At 45.4% G+C, this 17,982-nt stretch overlaps 2 protein-coding genes across 9 annotated transcripts in view; one reads left to right on the forward strand and one right to left on the reverse strand.

Annotated features, from left to right (window-relative positions):
- Positions 1 to 17,982, reverse strand: part of SYT16 (synaptotagmin 16) — a 160,929-nt gene that overhangs the window by 111,474 nt on the left and 31,473 nt on the right. For all 8 annotated transcript variants that reach the window (XR_014946813.1, XM_015865748.3, XM_015865746.3 and 5 more), the window contains one exon: positions 9,161 to 9,332. Coding sequence is in view for 2 of the 8 variants with exons in the window: in XM_015865748.3 (XP_015721234.2) it covers positions 9,161 to 9,332 (172 nt within the window). In the remaining 6 variants the exon portion in view is untranslated. The remainder of the gene's footprint in view (positions 1 to 9,160; positions 9,333 to 17,982) is intronic.
- Positions 328 to 2,721, forward strand: LOC146760819 (inositol 1,4,5-trisphosphate receptor-interacting protein-like 1). The gene has a single exon (XM_085549586.1). It carries the CDS (start codon positions 1,714 to 1,716, stop codon positions 2,719 to 2,721), a length of 1,008 nt encoding a protein of 335 aa, XP_085405712.1. The 5' UTR covers positions 328 to 1,713.

Raw genomic sequence — 17,982 nt, forward strand, 5'->3', positions numbered from 1 at the left:
GTGGAAAGTAACGGTGTGCTCATCACAGGTTCAGTTTGCACATGAGAAAAGTCATCTTGACCATGAGGGTGCTCAAACACTGGAACAGATTATCTAGAAAGGCCAGACCCCAGGCAACTGAAGAGACTGCTGCACACTTGGGCATCCTAATCTTCACTGTAGGACCTGCTGCTTTCAGTACAGCTCCATCCAGTGACCCTTCAGCAAAGCACACTTCAGACAATCAGATGTTGAGGGAGCTGTGAGCAAAAAGCAGCTTGATATAAGCTGTACTGGACTTGGGGCCTGCTCCCTGTATGGCATCAAAGTACTAAAAAGTGCTTTGGCAGCTTTTTGTCAGGACTAACTTGATTAAATAACACCACATTTAAAAAAATACCACATTAGCCACAGATAACCTTTCCTTCTGAAATTTTACTTCTGTTCCATGCTATTTGCCCGGCGTAATTCCAGACATGAATTCCGTTTCATTGGCAGGTATGCTCACTCATTGACTCATTTTTCCAGGTTTCATCTTTGGGAATCAATATTTCATCATTTCATCCCATTCCTGTGGGAGCGGGATTGTGGAACTCAGAGACGACTCAGTATTGCAGCGACTCGGCACGGACTCAGATGTGAACGATCCAAAGCGTTTATTACAAGTTCTCACATCCCTTATATACCTTCACAAGTTGTTATTTTCTAACTTTCCCATCCGCCCTTACAACTTTCCCAAACATCTTACATGTCAACAAAGCATTCTACAAAACACTTTTCAACTGTCCATGCAGGCACATAACCAATCAGAGCTGTGAGATTCTTCTTCTCCTTGCAGAGGTGTCCTTGGTTCCCATGCTGTTTATCTTGCTCCACAGCTGCTGCTCTGAACAGCTTTTCTTGTATTCCCACAAGTATGAGTTAACAACTGAGTACAACTTTACTACTGCGCAAACAACCTTTTATACCCCAACTGCATTCATGGAATAATACGACTGGATAATCCAGACATGGTACAACAAATGACTGGCTGCCTTCCACTCAAATAAACAGTTCAACAATACGCAGACATCGTGAGGACTCGGGACCCTCGATGCCTAGTCTCTGCCCCACTGCCCCTCTTTCTCCCCAAGCCTTCTCACAAGGCCATAACGCCCTTGAAGCTATCATGTCCTCCCTGCTCTCCCAACCAACTCCCAACACCAAACAAGTTTGCATGGATCATATTTTTGGAATTTAATTTGAGAAGATACACGAGGAGCAGAGCATCCACAGGCCGGGTCACCCAACTTTCTTTTTGAGATCGCTCTGGGGGATTCCGGTCTGCTTTGTAAAGGGAGACCCAGGGAGCTCAGTGCAGACACGTGCCTCGGAACAGGGCCGATGCCGCAGCCATGGAGACCCAGGGCAGCTGAGGGGGGCCGAAGGGTGGGGCCAAAGGGTGGGGATGGGGCGTCTGTGACGGCACAGTGCGTCACAATGCGGGGCTGACATCGAGGCCAGCAGCGGGCAGCGCTGCTCCACTTTGGCCTGGGCCAGCGGTGAGTGCAGCAGCAGGGGGAAGGCTGTGCTGGGCCGGGCGCAAACAGCGGCCTCAGCCCCCGCTGCCTCCCAGCTCCCTTTGCCCCGCTCCTACCTGACCCCAGGGGCTGCGGCTCCTGGCCCCGCTCCCCCAGCCGTGCGCAAGCTCCCACCCAGCCCCACTGACCTCCCCTCTCTCATCTCTTCCAGATCATGGCTTTGGCGTTTTTCTTCGCCTTGTTGGCGCAGAGATTGGCTTTTGTTGGTGATGAGTTCGATGCAGAAACACTTGAACGCATGCGTCAGCGTGAGGTGTTTCTGCAAGAGCAGATGACCAAGATGCTGGAGGAGATCGAGCAGAGCAGGATGGATGTGCAACCCTGGCACGTCATTGCACAGCTGCCTTGGAAAACTTGGGCCTTGACTGCAGTGCTGCTTTTCCTGCTCTTGCTCTTGGTCCTGTGCATAGATATGCAAGAGGAAACGGAGATCCAAAACGTAACCAAGAAGCGGAGAAAACCTCACATTGAGATGTGGGAGCCGGTGTACCACGAAGGCTCCGATGACGTTACCTTCGTCAGCAGGTTTTACTGTCCGTTCTCCATTTGGCCGCTGAAGACCAGGAGACGCATGTGCGCGTTGGTGGAGGATCTGATGTATGAACTTGTGAGCATCTGTCAGATAATTCCCCAGAGTTTCTTCATGCCACGGCTGCAGCAAGCCGTTGGGGTGGGCGTTGGCTTAGAAAACAACAGCACCGATGAGAACTCCGTCGTCTACCGCATGCTCGTGCCCCTGAAGGCCCCCCCGGGACATGTCTTCCACTTGGAGCACGGCCCCAGGGCGAGGACGGGGGTGAGGAATTCCCGCCTCCGCGTGGAGCTCACCTGCACTTGCATAAGGGAGCGGGTGGTGGGGGACATGATGTGCTTCCTCCACCATCCTGAGGACCGGCTGAGGAAAGAGCAGATGCCCAGCCTCCTAGAAACCCTCTGCCAAGACTCCTACCTGGATATCGAGGAAACTGCAGCCTGGTTCCAGGAACTGGTGACAGTAGCCTGGCTGGATACACCTCAATCGCTAACAGTGCAGGTCGAGATGCTGCCCTCCAACCGATTCTGCAAACTCAAGCTGACCACCGCCACCGGCAAAGTCATCTGGATTGAGCTCATGCTCGGGATACAGCTCGAGGACTCGGACACGTTCCTGAGCTTTGAGTAGGCAGGGGCTGTCGTTAGCAGCAGCATGAGGAGGCCGCACAGGTGCACCGCCACAGAAACGCCCTTCTTCACAAAACAGCCAGGCATGCCTGGCACAACAGATTCCATCACAAACATCTACAGCACTGCGTCCCTGTTCAAGAATACATCTGGGACAGGAATGGGGGTCTTCACCACCACAGATGCTAAAACACCCATAAATAAACTAAGCACAGTAACAAGTGCTTTATACACATTACAACTGTCGTTGTGGTCTTCTCTATCAGCATTAGGATGTAAGCAATGTTTCTTGTCTGATATTCTGCCTCAGTGGGGAAGAATAAATGAAAGGGACCACCAGGTGGTTGTAGATGGACTTCAAATAGCCCAAGATGCTGTTTCCATAGGGCTCAGAATCATGGAATTACAGAACCACAAGGGTGGAAAGGGCCTATAAGATCATCTAGTCCAGCCATCCTCCCATCACCATTGCTACCACAAGCTACCAAACCATATCTTGTAGCTCCTCACCCAGATAGCACTTCAAAATGACTAGGGACACTGGCTCTACCACCTCCCTGGGCAGCCAGTCCTGACCACTCTCAGAGCGAAAAAGTTTTTCCTGATGTCTAATCTAAATCTCCCCTGGTACACCTCGTGGCCATTTCCTTGGGTCCTGTTTGTTGCCTGGCAGAAGAGGCCAAACCCCTCCTCATCACAGCCTCCCTCCAGGAAGTTGTAGAGTGCAACAACCAACACAGTACTCGAGGTGTGGCCTCACCAGAGCTGAGCATAAAAGGGATAATTACCTCCCTGCTCCTGCTGGTCACACTATTTCTAACGCAGGCCATGATGTCTTTGGCCTTCTTGGACACCCAGGCACACTATTGGCTCGCATTCAGCCAGGTTCCAACCAACACCCCCAGGTCCCTTTCCTCTTCACAATCATCCATTCAGCCCCAAGCCCATAGCGCTGCATGGGGTTATTGTGGCCAACGTGCTGGGTCTGGCCTTGTTGAACCTCATCCCATTTACCTCAGCCCAGAGATCCAGCTAATCTAGAGCCCTCTGAAGGGCCTAGATAAACAACATGGGCCCCAGTACCAACCCTTGGAGGACACCACTTGTAATGGGTCGACAGCTGGACTTAACTCCATTAACTACTACCCGCTGGACACAGCCCTCTAGTCAGTTCCTTACCCAAAGGCAATGGTCAAACAGTTTCCCCAGGAGAGACCATATCAAAGGCTTTGCTGAAGTCTACGTAGACTACATCAACAGCCTTTCCCTCGTCTAACAGTCTCGCCAACCAGTCATTGTGGGAACAAAAGACAAACTATTCAGAGCAGCAGCTGTGGGAACAAAAGACAAACTATTCAGAGCAGCAGCTGTGCAGCAATATAAACAGCATGGGAACCAAGGACACCTCTAGAAGAAGAGAGAACGCAAAAGGAATGGCTCATGGCTCTGACTGGATAAGCACCTGAGTGCACCGTTAAGGAGTGTTTGTAGAATATTGCGCCGTGTCTAGGTTATCCAATTATATTATGCCACGACTGTAGTTAGGGGGTATAAAAGGTTGATCACACAATAATAAAGTTGTACTCATTTGTTAACTCATATTGAGTCGTCTCTGAGTTCCACTATCCCGCTCCCGCAGTTTGTAAGATAGGACCAATTGTGACTGCATTTACAGATACTATTGCCATCTAAACATTAATGCTGATCCTGTGTGAATTTTCAGGAGGTACAAACATCTTCCTTGTCTGTAACACTTGCTCTGTATATACCAAAGAGCCAAAAGGTGTAACTTTAGAGACTACACTGAAGCCAGTCATGTCCTCCCAGTCAAAATATACATGCAAAATCCTATCCATGTCAACAGCCGCTTGTCACTGTAGGCACAAAAACCAAACAGTTCTGTGCTCAATAGCAGTACAAGAAAGCAACAATATTCCATTATTTCTATTTCTCAAACTGGGAGTTACAAGAAGTAAAGAAAGTAAAGTAAAGAAGTAAAGAAAGCTACGGATCACTGGAGTATTAGAAAAGTCGTATTAGTAGTGGCAACTGAGTTCTTTCAATGTAAAGGAGCATGAAACATCTGCAATTACTGGATTAGGGGAATGAAAGTAGAAACCTGTAATCAGAAATTACAGAACATTCTGTAACTGAGCTGTTGTCATTCGCTGGCTTGCATGAAGACACAAGAGCCAAAAGGAAATCACAAGTTCCAAAGGCTGGAGAAACACCAGCTTACACTACGCTTGAACCCACCCACTTGTGCTGTCAAGCTGCTCTTGTAAAGCAGACCCAATAGACTGAGTCCCACCCCGCCTGCAGTCATGCTACCCAACCTGCAGGAACTGAACAAGCTGGGGTCAATCAGGGCAATTACTTGCTTGGAAATTAGTAGTGGGAGAGCAAGTCTAGCTGCCTAACACAACTATTTTAGAAATGTTTTGAGAAGTCACCCAGTCACTGTTACTCCTTCCCCCACACACGCTCCATTTTAACACAGCCTATGGAAATTTCTGTACTGATGGTATGGAGCATCATCAGGAAGCACAGGCAGTGCTGATGGGGAGCCACAGCTGTAAATAGCAAATGCAGTGGGTGATGAATTAACTCCTTGTTATGTACCTTTGTACACACCCATAGCTACTGAGCCCTGCACCACTTTTAGTTTGCAGCTTGCCAAGGTCCGTTACTGTCAGGGTTACAAACAACCACAGTTTTATTCATTCAGTGGTATGCTGTCTTTCACAACTTAACACACCACTGGAGGAAGCCAGTTTACGTGCATACCAGATTGGTACCATCACACAGCAGCCACACTGCGTGTTTTTAAACATCCAGCCATGCCTCTGCAAACATATAACTGTCTCGCGTTTTACTCATGACTGGTTTCAAGCTCCTGGCTGGGCCCAGGCTCTGCTGGCAAAGCCAGGTCAACAGGCAATGTACTGCCAGCCTTCCTGCTCTTGACTTTTAGAGGTCTTGATTCCCTCAAGCCTCAGCTACTGCAGATGAGTGGTTTACATAATAACTGCATCTCCATTTATTTAAGTATGCCACCAGCATCAGAGGTTAGAGCTGTGTAAAGCAGCCTGAGAACACGAATTGAAAAAGCTCTCAAGGCTGATGAAACAGAAGGGAAAATGGAAAAAAAGAAAATGTTTCTTCAAGTCTCCTGATGCTTAATGTGATTTCACATACCAGGAAAACAGGATTAACATTGTGGTAAGTGGTCAAAGCAAGGCGTAACTAGAACAGTTTTGTATAAAGCACTGTAAGAAAACCACAATTTCTTTCCTGGTCACAGGTCACACCATTATATAAAAGAGTACAGTGTAGAAAAAAACAGGCATTTTTCTTTCTTGAGTCATAGCACTGAAGCACACAGTCTGACCCAGCTCTTTACACAAGGGTTTGACCAGCATTGCCGAATGTTTCTGTGAAGTTCATTTCATTTGTGAACTTCTGAAGCAAAGGGCTCAGCAGCACAGTAAATACCATCTGTAAGAACAATGCCTCCACCTCTTAGTCATGGAATTCACACCTCAAGACCAGCACCAGACCATCACATCATCCAAAGAGGTCTCACACAAGACCCCAGTGATTCGTCAGGCTTCTGTTTGAGGAAAGGGCCTTCTTCCTTGTGAAGGAAGCCATTCCAAGGGGAGATTTCATACCTCACACACATTCAAAGAGTACACACATACAAAGAGTAACATCTGGCAGCACATGCTTGTGCAAGGTTTGACTAAGGTCAAACTGGCCACAGACTAAGGTCAATGAGGCAATCAAGAACAGGACCCACAAAAGCCTCAAGCATCAGAAACATTATCCATCGTGTCCTAGCAATTGAAAGCCTTTATCTTGGAGTCTCCTCAAAGGTTTACAACTAAATCACCATTTTCACCAACATCTTTCCCTTATCTTGTTCCTCTCATAAGGACACAAACTGCGTGATTACAATTAAATTAGGAACAAATCAGACAGATGCATCACAGAGCCATGATGATGGAAACGTCTATTTCATTGTCACTTAACCCATTGTAAGGTCAGGCTCTTTACGGAAAAGACAAAACAAAACAAAGGAGTCTGGCAGTTTACAGCACATCTTCTGAATGTCAGTTCATGCACCTGCAGAGTGCAAAGCAGGCAGAACTACGTACGTTTCACTACCAACTCTTTTGTATTGGTAGGTAAGTTAAAATTCAGCTAGATCCAAGGACAGGAGAAAAACACGCATTAAGCCCAGAAAAATCTGTGCAGGCTACCACTGTAAAGTGGAGTTTATCATACTGTAGAAGTTATGGTCATGCCAAATTGCATTTGTTTCTACACTTACAAAACCAACAGTCATAGCAGAGCAGTATGTTCTAACCACTGCTGATTCCAGATGTGGAGCAGTGATTTCCCCAATTAGAGAACAGCAACACCTTCAGAATTAGGATCTCCTTGTAATAAACACAGCTCAAAAGAAGCAGAGAACAGGAAAAGTGGTTTTTTTTTAAATTTACTTACATTTCTAAATTATTAACCAGTAAATTACACGTTACAAACACTCCCATCCTGCTCCTTTCTACCCAGCTAAGTCAGACTGAGTCTGAAACCAACTCTTGCTTATCAGCACTCCCCTTGGGAGAGCTCCCTCACTAGGAACTACTGTGCCAGAAATGGCTTCCCAGCTCCAGCTTTCTGCACTTGCCATAAGACATGCTATGTTAGCCCTGGGTTTATTCTGTCCTCTCATGCTGCCGTCCTTTAAAAGCATTAGCATTTCCTACACATATATCCCATATTGGCCTTGCAACTATTCAAACAGCATGGTGAAATTTTAACTAAATATAGACGCCTGATATTTTTAAATAGCTCTTAGTTCTATCTCACCAAGCTGATTCTGTTTGAAAGGAAAAAGCAGGCTCCAACTTTAAGTTTCCCTTGCAATTAATGCTTACAACACATTCCTCTGCCGTATCAGATTTAACACCCCATTAATGTGTGCGGTATTTTGCTTGTGAGGCACAGCTGCAGTTAAAGTTGAATTAGCGTTTCCATTATAAACACGTGTTTTCAAAGGTTTATTACTCAGACACACAAGACTTAGTCTGAAATGAAAACTGCCATCAAGCACGTCAGATGGGAAGCAATTTTTTGTCCTTCAAAATTTGTAAGGAACAAAACACCAAAAAAATAAAAAAGCCACCCTGTTTAGTAATAATTCACATTTAAAAAGGCACTGCAAATACATGTTTACATGATAGCCTGTGACAGCTCCATAGAATGTCAACGCCTACAGACTCCTGCAAGATGTGCCATCTCAAAAGCTGAAATAAAAGCCACGTTTTTACACTACTTGATGGGAGGGGAAGAGAAGGGATAAAAGACTTAAATATCATCTTGATGAAGAAAAACATAGTTTAAAAAACAAAACAAAAATACCCACCATAATCTTTGCATAGAAATAGTGAAGTCAGAACCTGTAGCAGGAAGGTCTTTCAAGCACCATTTGCTTTTTAAACTTGTTGGTACCACCAGCCTGACCCTGACTCACTAACAAATTTAGAAAGAATCAGTGAGTACCACTGACTTCATGTTTTCTTGTTCAAAAGACCTGGATTCTTCAGGTATGACAAGACCTTATCCCTTGCAACAGTCAAGTGAAACTCAGAATGTAAGGCAAAACATGCACCAAAAAAACTCCAGGGCCTCCAGGCCTTGCAATTATGCCCTTCTACAATTAGCTTTATGACTGAACCACTAAGAAGCAGCCTTTATAATTGCAAGGCTTCTGAGGCCACTTCTTGGCTGATTGTTTTGATGACTCTACGCTTACGACATGCAAATTCACAAACAAATATACAATGAGATCACCAAATTCCCATTTACCACCATTAACAGAATGGATGCATCTTCTGACGGCTAAGAAAAATTAAAATGTTATTTCTATAACACAGTAACACAGTAAAATTCCCTGATGGTCTCTGTCAGCTATTTTGTCCCTAGCACCCACGGGTTTACTCAAGACAGTGTTTCCAGACAACAACAAACACAGGAAAGAGCATGTAATAGCTACTGCAAGAAAACCAGGGCAGGCATACCCTTCAGGAGCAGAGAGGCAGAACCAGTACTCAGAATTATTCATATTTTGTTCTTAACTGAATTAACAAAACACTCCTGTAACAGATAGAGAGTGGCGAGTGCACTTTTTTGTAGCGTTGCCCTCCATTTCTCAAGAGAGTACTCCAAACAACAAAGATAATGGGAGCCTGGCAGCAATTGCATATCCATTTCATCAAGTTCTGGAGGTTGCTACAGTCTAAACCCCTGCTGTTATCCACACAGACAACCTGAGACGCAGTAAATAGGTATATATCATCTCCATTCTCTCTGCAATCAAAGTCTCAAGAAGATTCTGTACATCAAAGGTGGTGTAATATCGTGATACTCACCAAGGCCATCATGAAGACTAGGCTCCTCGTTGTAATGTTTTCTTCTCCCTTCCTGTTCCAGGCATGAGAGCCCACCTCTCTTTTCAAAGGAGAGTTTTCTGTTGATGGAGGACTGAAAGGAGGATAACGAAGACTCCAACCATAGGCAAAAACCCAATGGCCTCAAAAGTATCTAGAGACAGAAATTTAGAAAGAAAATATCAGCATAAATGGGATAAGTTACCTAGATATGCTTAATGACATCTTGGACTTGTGTTCAGTGGTCACAAGATCCACGTTGGACCAGTCTTTTGAGGACATCAACAGCAAGGTACGCTGCACACCAAACCAGATTCTGATGGAGGTCTTCACATGGTGAACACCACTACAGGAGACTCCTACCAACTCTAATAAAATTTCATATTAGCACAGGAGTCCACTGGTTTCAGGAGAGAGGCTGTCAATCTATATTAGCAACCAGGATCCAGCCAAGACAGCACAACTGGCCTTAAAGCATTTATGTACAACCTGCAATAAGTCTTTAGGGCAGGCTGTGGGAAGGATTAGCACCAGGTGAAAAGGTCTCAATACCTCCTTAGCAATTTGGACATTTTTCTGTAAAAATCATCTGACTACGCTGTAATGACACTCATTAACTTCATTACTCCTACTAAGAACGGGCTAATGTCTAGTCTATGAACTCTGTTAATCTGCTACCTTACCCTTTAGTAGGAAGTATATTACAGTACCACATCATTCCCAGTCTTTGTTGCAAAGGACCAGCCTCCAGCTGAGGTAATTCAGTTTAGATCCCCTGGTGTCAGCTTTGGCCACTTATAGCAAGCACAATGGATACGCATCAGCTGACAACCTCGTCCTACACCTCAACATCCCCATGTCAAATTGTAGAGAAACAGTCTCGTTTCAATTTATCAGATTCAGCTGTGCCAGTAGGTCTGCTAAAAACCGCAGGCGCCAGCAAAAAGCTTTTAAAGCCATTTCACCTCTCTCACACATATCAAAATGCCAAAACAAGGGACAAACACTACATAGATCACCCACTGTGGATGGCAAGGGCACACATGTCAAAAAACGTAAGTACCGTCTGCAAAAGGAACAAATATAATAAAATTAGCTTGTTATTCTGATAATTACTTCACCCAAGAAGGGGTGAAGCTCAGTTGCCTGATTCAAAACAAAGATCCCATAAAAATGAAACAGCAGCATCAGTAGCACACCAGGGATGTTGTGATTGCATAGCTACAGCTCAGAGATGAGATGAGCAGGAGGAAAGGATGTAAACAGAGCCAGCCCTGCCTGTAAAACATCCCACTGGGAGCTTACAAGATTTGACTCAGCAAAAGGCTCAGGCTAGAAGAGCTGAACCATCTCCAGTTACAGCCCTGAGAGCACTCACCAGGACTATAATCAAGGGGATTTAAAAAACTGATTGCCTACAAGTCGACGTGCCTTAACTGGAAACAAAAATCACAAAAGCTTAGCAGCATCCCACATACAAAGCAGATGAGTGCTGGGTGCCAAATCCAGCACAATATGGGCTACACAAACTCAGGAGCTGGCTCTGATCTTGCTCACTCCAGCCTGTGAAGGGAACGTTAACACACACTGAATTATGTAAATTTAAATGACAGCACAATCAAGTCCCCATTTGCCTTGCCCTCTTCTGCACAGCGCGGTTACTTCTCTAAGGAGTGCATCTACATTCCCCTTGTGTCTCCCCAGCACTAGGCATGGCCATAGAAGCCAGGGAGTCTGGTCTCCCTTTCAGGGCTGAAATTTGCCCATCTCTTCCCCCACATCCCAACCCAAGGAGCAGGGCTGGGGATGCGAGAGCAGCTGAGTGATACACCCACTCCTGCTATTTTCAGCTGCTGAAGTCACCACTAAGTGCCTGCAGGAGCCAAGTATAAATCAAAGGAGCTGAGCAGAAATCAAAGTCGCCAGAACTCCAGAATATATACAGCAGCCCAGCTGGGTCCCATCTCTGACTCTTCCTTTTCTCAAGCATATTTGGCAGAAGGGAGGATTATGGTCTCTACCTTACAATACAAATACAATACAATACACCTGGGATCACCACATCTTAACATAAACACTTATGTGCCTCTGTATGAATGTACGCGTTGTGTGAAGCTGAGCTTAAAACCTGCAGATTTAAAGTGGATTCATAGCAAACTGACAATCATGTTTTGAAGGCTCTGTGTGAGTGATTTCATTGCAGAGGGGTGTAAGGAAATAGTAAATAGCTGTTCATATTTAATAAGCCCTTTCAGCAAATCTCAGCTCTAAGCCCGATGTGATGTCACAGTTTGGCCTTCTCAGACAAGAAAGAAGCAAGCCACCAATATTTTTGAACGCCAGTTGCCCACCACAAGCTCTGTAATGCTACATAACCCCCAGCCACAGAAGTTCCCAAGATACCTCTTCCTCCAACAGTCCTGTATTATACCTTGCAAAATCCCAGAAGAAAGAGCAGGCGTCCTGAAAGAAAGTTCCTATTACCATCTGCTGCCTACATGCTTCAGATGATTGCAGGCTGGTGCAAAAGCCCTGCTGCCCATCTATTCTTGTCTGCTGTTTGGCAACAGAGGAACAAAGATGTAGTAGCACAGTGGCGCTGGACAATCCTTGAGGCTTCCCCTGCTCCATGGGGGCAGGCTGTAAGGCAGCTCCTGTACAGACTATTGATACAGCACCACTCATTTAAGGAGAAAGTGCCCTACAGCAAGAAGGTACCTGGGGCTCCTGTAGCATAGGAGCTCATGCATCTGGTCCCACAGCTGTAAGAAGTTTTCTCTCCCTCATATTATCTGTGCCAGATACCAGAGGCTTGTGCCATAATATCTCTGAGCAAGGGCTGTGAGATTTACATCTGAGCACGGTCTAGCATACATAGGTTGAAACATTACAGTCTGAGCACCTGGCTCCCATTGGAAGCACAGACTCCTCTCTGTTGGAGCCACACTGGCTCTCTGCTCCTCTGCCATCAAGAAGAAATGAACTGCACCTGCATGTGGTCCTAATGACACATCCCAGCTCTCCTCTGTGCCTGCAGCTGAAAGGATTGCTCTGCAGGCTTCAATCTCCAGGCTACAGCAATGCCTGGGAAATTATTTCAAGACTGATTTGGGGTAGAGCTCTGCTTTGGCTTGCAGGAGGATGTCTGGGCCTGGGAGGGTGCTGAGGGGGAAGAAGAGCAGAAGCACACACATGACTTGCATTACAGAATTGCTGGAGTGTGTCAGAGCTTCTTGCGTAAGTGAAACAATCATCCTCACAGCACTGGAGGGAAAAGAAAAAGAGAGTGTGGTGAATTCTTGGTTCACACTCTGGGCAACCAAGGCTCAGGAAGGAGCTGGTCACCATGCCCTCTGAAACATGTACAGTCCATTCAGCCAGTGCTCTCTTTCACTCATTCATGCATTTTTAAGCCAAGTAATCAGTGCCATAGATACCTTCATGCAGTGCTACGGTGAGTCCACATGTTCTGCAGCCCCAGGTGAGACTGGAAGCCAGGAAATGCTGCTGACACACCCAGCAGGTTAAGGGCAAGCATAACTACACACAGTCCTGTGTGTGCTGGGCTGAAATACAAAGCAGAGGCACAATGGGAAGGGCCCCAAGCCAGGGAAGAGGAGACCAGAGACAAAAGGGAGGTAAAGATGTGGCATCTGGCAGAGGACACAGGGGGCACAAGATACTACATCTCTGTTCCTGCTCTGACAGCTTCCTCAAAGCCTCCTCCGTGCTAAAAGACAACCACAAGGCAGAGTCTGCCTGGAAGAGCAGTAGAGAAGTATTGGCCACACTGTGACAGTCGTCATATTCTATGATCACATCCAGCTGGTACTTGTTTTTCAGCAGGTTTCACAGCAGTTCATCCAACCTGCTGGGCACCTCCAAAGAGTCCATGCAAATGAATGGAAGTTCACCACAGATGCACTTGGAGAGTCTATTAACAAAGCCTTACTCCATTCAGCTTTGCAAGAGTTAATTTTTTGCATGAAATCCTATTCCAGGCAATAGCTCTTTAATTCCAACTGATACCAAGCTTCCTGCAATAGGAATGTTTACTGGTACTTTTTAATTACAAAAAACCCATAAATTGTCTGTTTTACTGTCTACGCTAATTACATTTCATTATATATTTGGAGTAAGCTATGATTTTCCTGCTGGTTCCCATGACATTTTTCATTATCAACCACTAATTGTCTAGCATGCACACTGCATTGTGAACCAAGTAGGCTGATGTGTGGGCAGAAGTTCTAGCAAAAGCTGCAAGGCAATAGAAGTGCACGTTATTATTATTGCTATTATGATGTATTAGAAAGTTTCCGCCTACATGCATACCTACGTATCCTCTTCCCTATCAGCAATGTCACAGCACAGCAAAGCACAGGAGTCCATCTGTAATAAGCTTCACACTTGGAAATAATCAGCAGCTATTGAAGGAAAGTTATCTGGGGTGAAATGATGACAGCAGTCCTAGTGCAAGGGCAAATTCCCTTCTGGGTGTGATGGAAACACCAAGAAGGTTTCTCAGTCACTTCTACTCATTGCCCAAAGCACATGAGCATCGGAATCTCAGAGGGAGTCACTCTCCCCACTCACAAGGTCAGGGCCACAAAGCAAAATAGTGCCATACATAGATTTCTAGTGGAAGAGGATATATGGCTCATGGGATCTTCCTGAGGGTGCATGGAAACAAAAAGCAAAAGAGTCTTCGTGAGCCACAGATAACACTGATTGCAGAACAGCAAAATCCATTATGAATCCGTATCTCTGTAAAGTCAGAAAGTGCCACAAAGGACAAAGCAACTTATTGCATTTCCTCAGTTCCAACTGAGGCAGAGTTGTAAGAGCAAATTCTTCATATAGGAAAGTGCTAGAATAAGGAGTGCATGACCACTGCTCCCAGGAACATCGTTACCAGCCTTGGACAGGTGGCAATTCTATTCGTGTGCACCACACACACAATACACAAACACTTCAGAAATAAATGTGTGTTTTCACAGGATTGCAGCTCTTTCCCGGTATCTATATCAAAGGAGACAAAGCCTGACCCTTCCTAACAGCACTGTGAGGGAATGGTTGTATAACTCCCCCTCTTCTCCTCAAGGTGAGCCACAAATACATTATCAAAAAGGCAATCAGATTCCATGGAGCACTGTAGCAGGAGGGTAAAATTCCCACCCAAGGCAGGACTTGCCCTGCATCGAGCTTCAAGTTTCACACACTTTATTTTTATGTACTGGTTTACAGATAGCAAGAAACAAAAGTTCTGCTGGTTTTTATATAAGGAATATGAAGGACTGAAAGATACTTTTGACCTGACTGCATTTATTAAGCTTGACTGCAAAACTGGATTGAAACAAAGTGTGAAAAAGTGTGCCCATCTGTAGCTGTTGCTGATGTGCTTGCAGGTCACCTTTAGAGATTTAAGCAGCCTTATGGCATAAGACAGAAGCATTCAATTTCAAAGGTTTCAGAGACAGTACAGCACCTTGCCTTCCCTTTCTTCTACAGCCCTCACAACTGCAGCATCCAAACACCTTGCAGGCCTCAACGTGTTTATGCCCCCAGCAACTCTGCGAACCAGTGAAACACCGACTCAATCACTCCACAGAATGGGAGCCGCAGCACAGAGAGAACAAAAAGCAGTAGAAGTCAGGTCCAAAAGAACAATCATGGAAAGTCCTGTTAATCTACACAGGCACTTCAGTGTCTAGACCCACAAAGGCCTCACTGTGGCCTTCCAGTACTTGGAAGGGAGCATATAAACAGGAGGGGGAATGGTTGTTTACGAGGATTAGTAGTGACAAGACAAGGGGGAATGGTTTTAAATTGAAACGGGAGATTTAGGTTGGATATTAGGATGAAGTTTTTCACTCACAGGGTGGTGACGCACTGGAACAGGTTGCCCAAGGAGGCTGTGGATGCCCCATCCCTGCAGGCATTCAAGGCCAGGCTGGATGTGGCTCTGGGCAGCCTGGTCTGGTAATTGGCAACTCTGCACACAGCAGGGGGTTGGAACTGGATGATCATCGTGGTCCTTTTCAACCCAGGCCATTCTATGATTCTATGAAGTTCTCCCATAAACTCACATTCTACTTCTCCCAGTACAATGTCCCACATTCCCCTTAAAGAGAACCCTCCGCCCTTATTTTCTGAGTCAGACTCACTGCTTTCAGGCCAGTAAATCTCAAAATCTGCAAGATCTCCCACCGCATAAAGGCTCCTATAGAGCTTACTATGTAATACTCTGCAGCCACATCACTTTCTCTGCAGCAAAAATGCCACCCTCCTCTTGAGCAATGCTCCTGTCAATGTTTGAGACCAAGCAAACTGTTCTGTGAAATATTCTGCCTTCAACAGAAGGCATTTTCTCATTAGAAAGGATGAAGTATTAGTTTTGCTGGATGTGTTTCAAACAACTCCAGGTCAAATCAACAGCAAGTACACTGTGTTTGCATATGATGATGCCTGATGTTCTGCATTTACAAGAGTCCTGGCTCTCACTCCATTTCTCAGCATACACACACCACAGATACAAATGAAAAAAGGAAACAAGCATGTCATGATGGACAAGGGAGTACTCATGTCATCTAATGGAGGTGACTCAATTAACTGCCTACATCTCAAAAGGATGATTCGGGGACTAATTGCTAATCTTATTAATAACCTTAGAAAATTCAACGTGGCTTTTAAAATACACTGAAGTTAACAAGGCCAGGGAGACTGAAAATTGTAGTGGGACAGCACCTGAGTTACCATTCGCAGACTTGAAGTTGGTCCTCCTATATGTCAGAGCTGAGAGTTCAGCAGAGACAGCATAAGGAACATTGTGGTACCGACCAGGCCTCGGTTCTACTGTACAACCACTGGTTCCTGCCTCAGACTACAACAGGAAGGTCACTGCTTTGAGACCTGCACAGACTGAGCCCCTTTTCTTGGACACTGGGAGCATTCAGCTCAGTCTGACCCCAAAACCATCCTTCTGACCAGCTTCCTCATATTCATATCCCTCCTCAGACCTGTTTTGGCTGTGGGAACGTTAGGCAAAGAGTGGTAGTAAAACAGGGCACAAACTTTTAGCAAGGAACAGTCTTACCATGCTCAAGAGTCCGAGATGGAATCAACTATAACACCTACATAATCCTTCCTCCTCCCTCTCAGGTTCTTACCAGGCCAACATTCGTGATCATTTCAGGCTGGGGAATCTTTCTGCATGTCCCACTATAAAATCAGCACTAGGGCAAAAACAAGATCTATAGAAAATTTAACAGACTGAGTGTGTAGGCGAGTGCTTTACCTGCTATGAGAAAACCCTTACGCTCAAGCCTGTGCTCTTTCATTTCCCTCTATCTTGATTCTCACCCTAAACTACAAACCAGTCTAAAACTCTTGTTTCGCACGCTGCAACAATTTTCCATGGTAAAAACAGCCATCAGACAGAGCAGTGAGGGGGCTCACCTGGTGGTGGAAGCTTACAACTAAGATGTAGAAGGGCAAGAAAAAGACTGCAGTGATAACTATCCACACAATTTGGATAGATCAACTGTGAGAAGAAAGTGAGTCCCTAAAATCTTCTGCTTTCACCTCAGAGATGAGACCCCCGTTCAAATTCACGTCTGAACCAAGTAGGGCAGAGGCTTAAACTGGCAGCTTCCATGTGTCTTTTACCTTACCACCAGAAAACCTACTGCTGTGGCAAGAGACATCTGGCTTCTCCTCCTGCCTCTGTGCCCTGCCCAGAGAGGAATACCATCCTGAATAAGGACACAACTTGTTTTTAGCAAAGGATTTTCAAGATGTTTTTCTTAGAAAAGTTACAACTTTTATCAAAGTAGAACCGTGTGGCAAGAACACATCATCTCAGACACTCCCAACCAGCTTACTACAGTAGGTTTGCCTTTCATCATGTCCCAGGCTTGTTTTCAGTCACAGTACAACTCAGAGTTCATAGTCATATACGTTTTGTCATGGCTGACACCGCTGCCTTCCTGGTAGAAAGGGAAGGTTTGTGCTGTCAGTCTGCCACTATTCTTCAGTGCTGAAGTCACACTTCTTTTTTCTTCTTCTTTTCCTTTAAAGACAACTTCTTTGTTGCCATGGTATCACTAATGCAGTATTTTGAGACAGGAAAAGAATATAACCGTGCAACATCACAGTGAAACATCTATCAACTGCCATCCTCTCAAAAAAGGGCAAATAAATAATGATGCCAATGCAGACTTCTAAAGGCTCCTCTACCCTTTTTAATTTCCTCCTCTCATCCACAAATTGCAGCCTACAAAGGCCATGCCCTGGTTTTATGGCAGAGAAGGTCAGAACGTGCATCTCAGCAAGCAGTGCCTAGGCTTATTTTCATTCTTTCTTTTCTCCCCATGCTATGTGACATCAGCTCAGGTACACACACACAAGAGAATCAGAGAACCTGCACTTTCAGAGAATGCCAGCCTGGCTCCCTGTGTTAGACCACGCAGTGAGCATTTCACCATTCTACCTCGAGCACTTATTTCCTTCTGAACTAATAAGGTATCTACTGCTGAGCGCAACCCACATTTATCTCAACAGTAAGAAAGACCAAAAAGGGCACTCTGATGTTGTTTCTCATATACCACCTTCAACTCACCAGGTGTGTTCTTGTTAGCCCTGTAGCATGTCTTCCCTATCAACTCCAGAATTACTTTAAAGGGATCTTTATTAGCACAAGTCCTTACACACTCAGCGTGACAGCACTCCCCTCCTTGACTGTGCAAACACTGCACCTGGTCCCTTCTGAATGTTCAGAGTAAGCTCAGCACAGCACTGGCACAACA

Source organism: Coturnix japonica, chromosome 5 (genome assembly GCF_054131305.1).
Source record: "Coturnix japonica strain WE chromosome 5, WE-NBRP24, whole genome shotgun sequence".
In the NCBI taxonomy this organism is placed as follows: Eukaryota; Metazoa; Chordata; class Aves; order Galliformes; family Phasianidae; genus Coturnix; species Coturnix japonica.

Coding starts and splice junctions, on each gene's coding strand:
- LOC146760819 (XM_085549586.1), top strand. CDS start 1,714: ATGGCTTTGGCGTTTTTCTTCGCCTTGTTGGCGCAGAGATTGGCTTTT.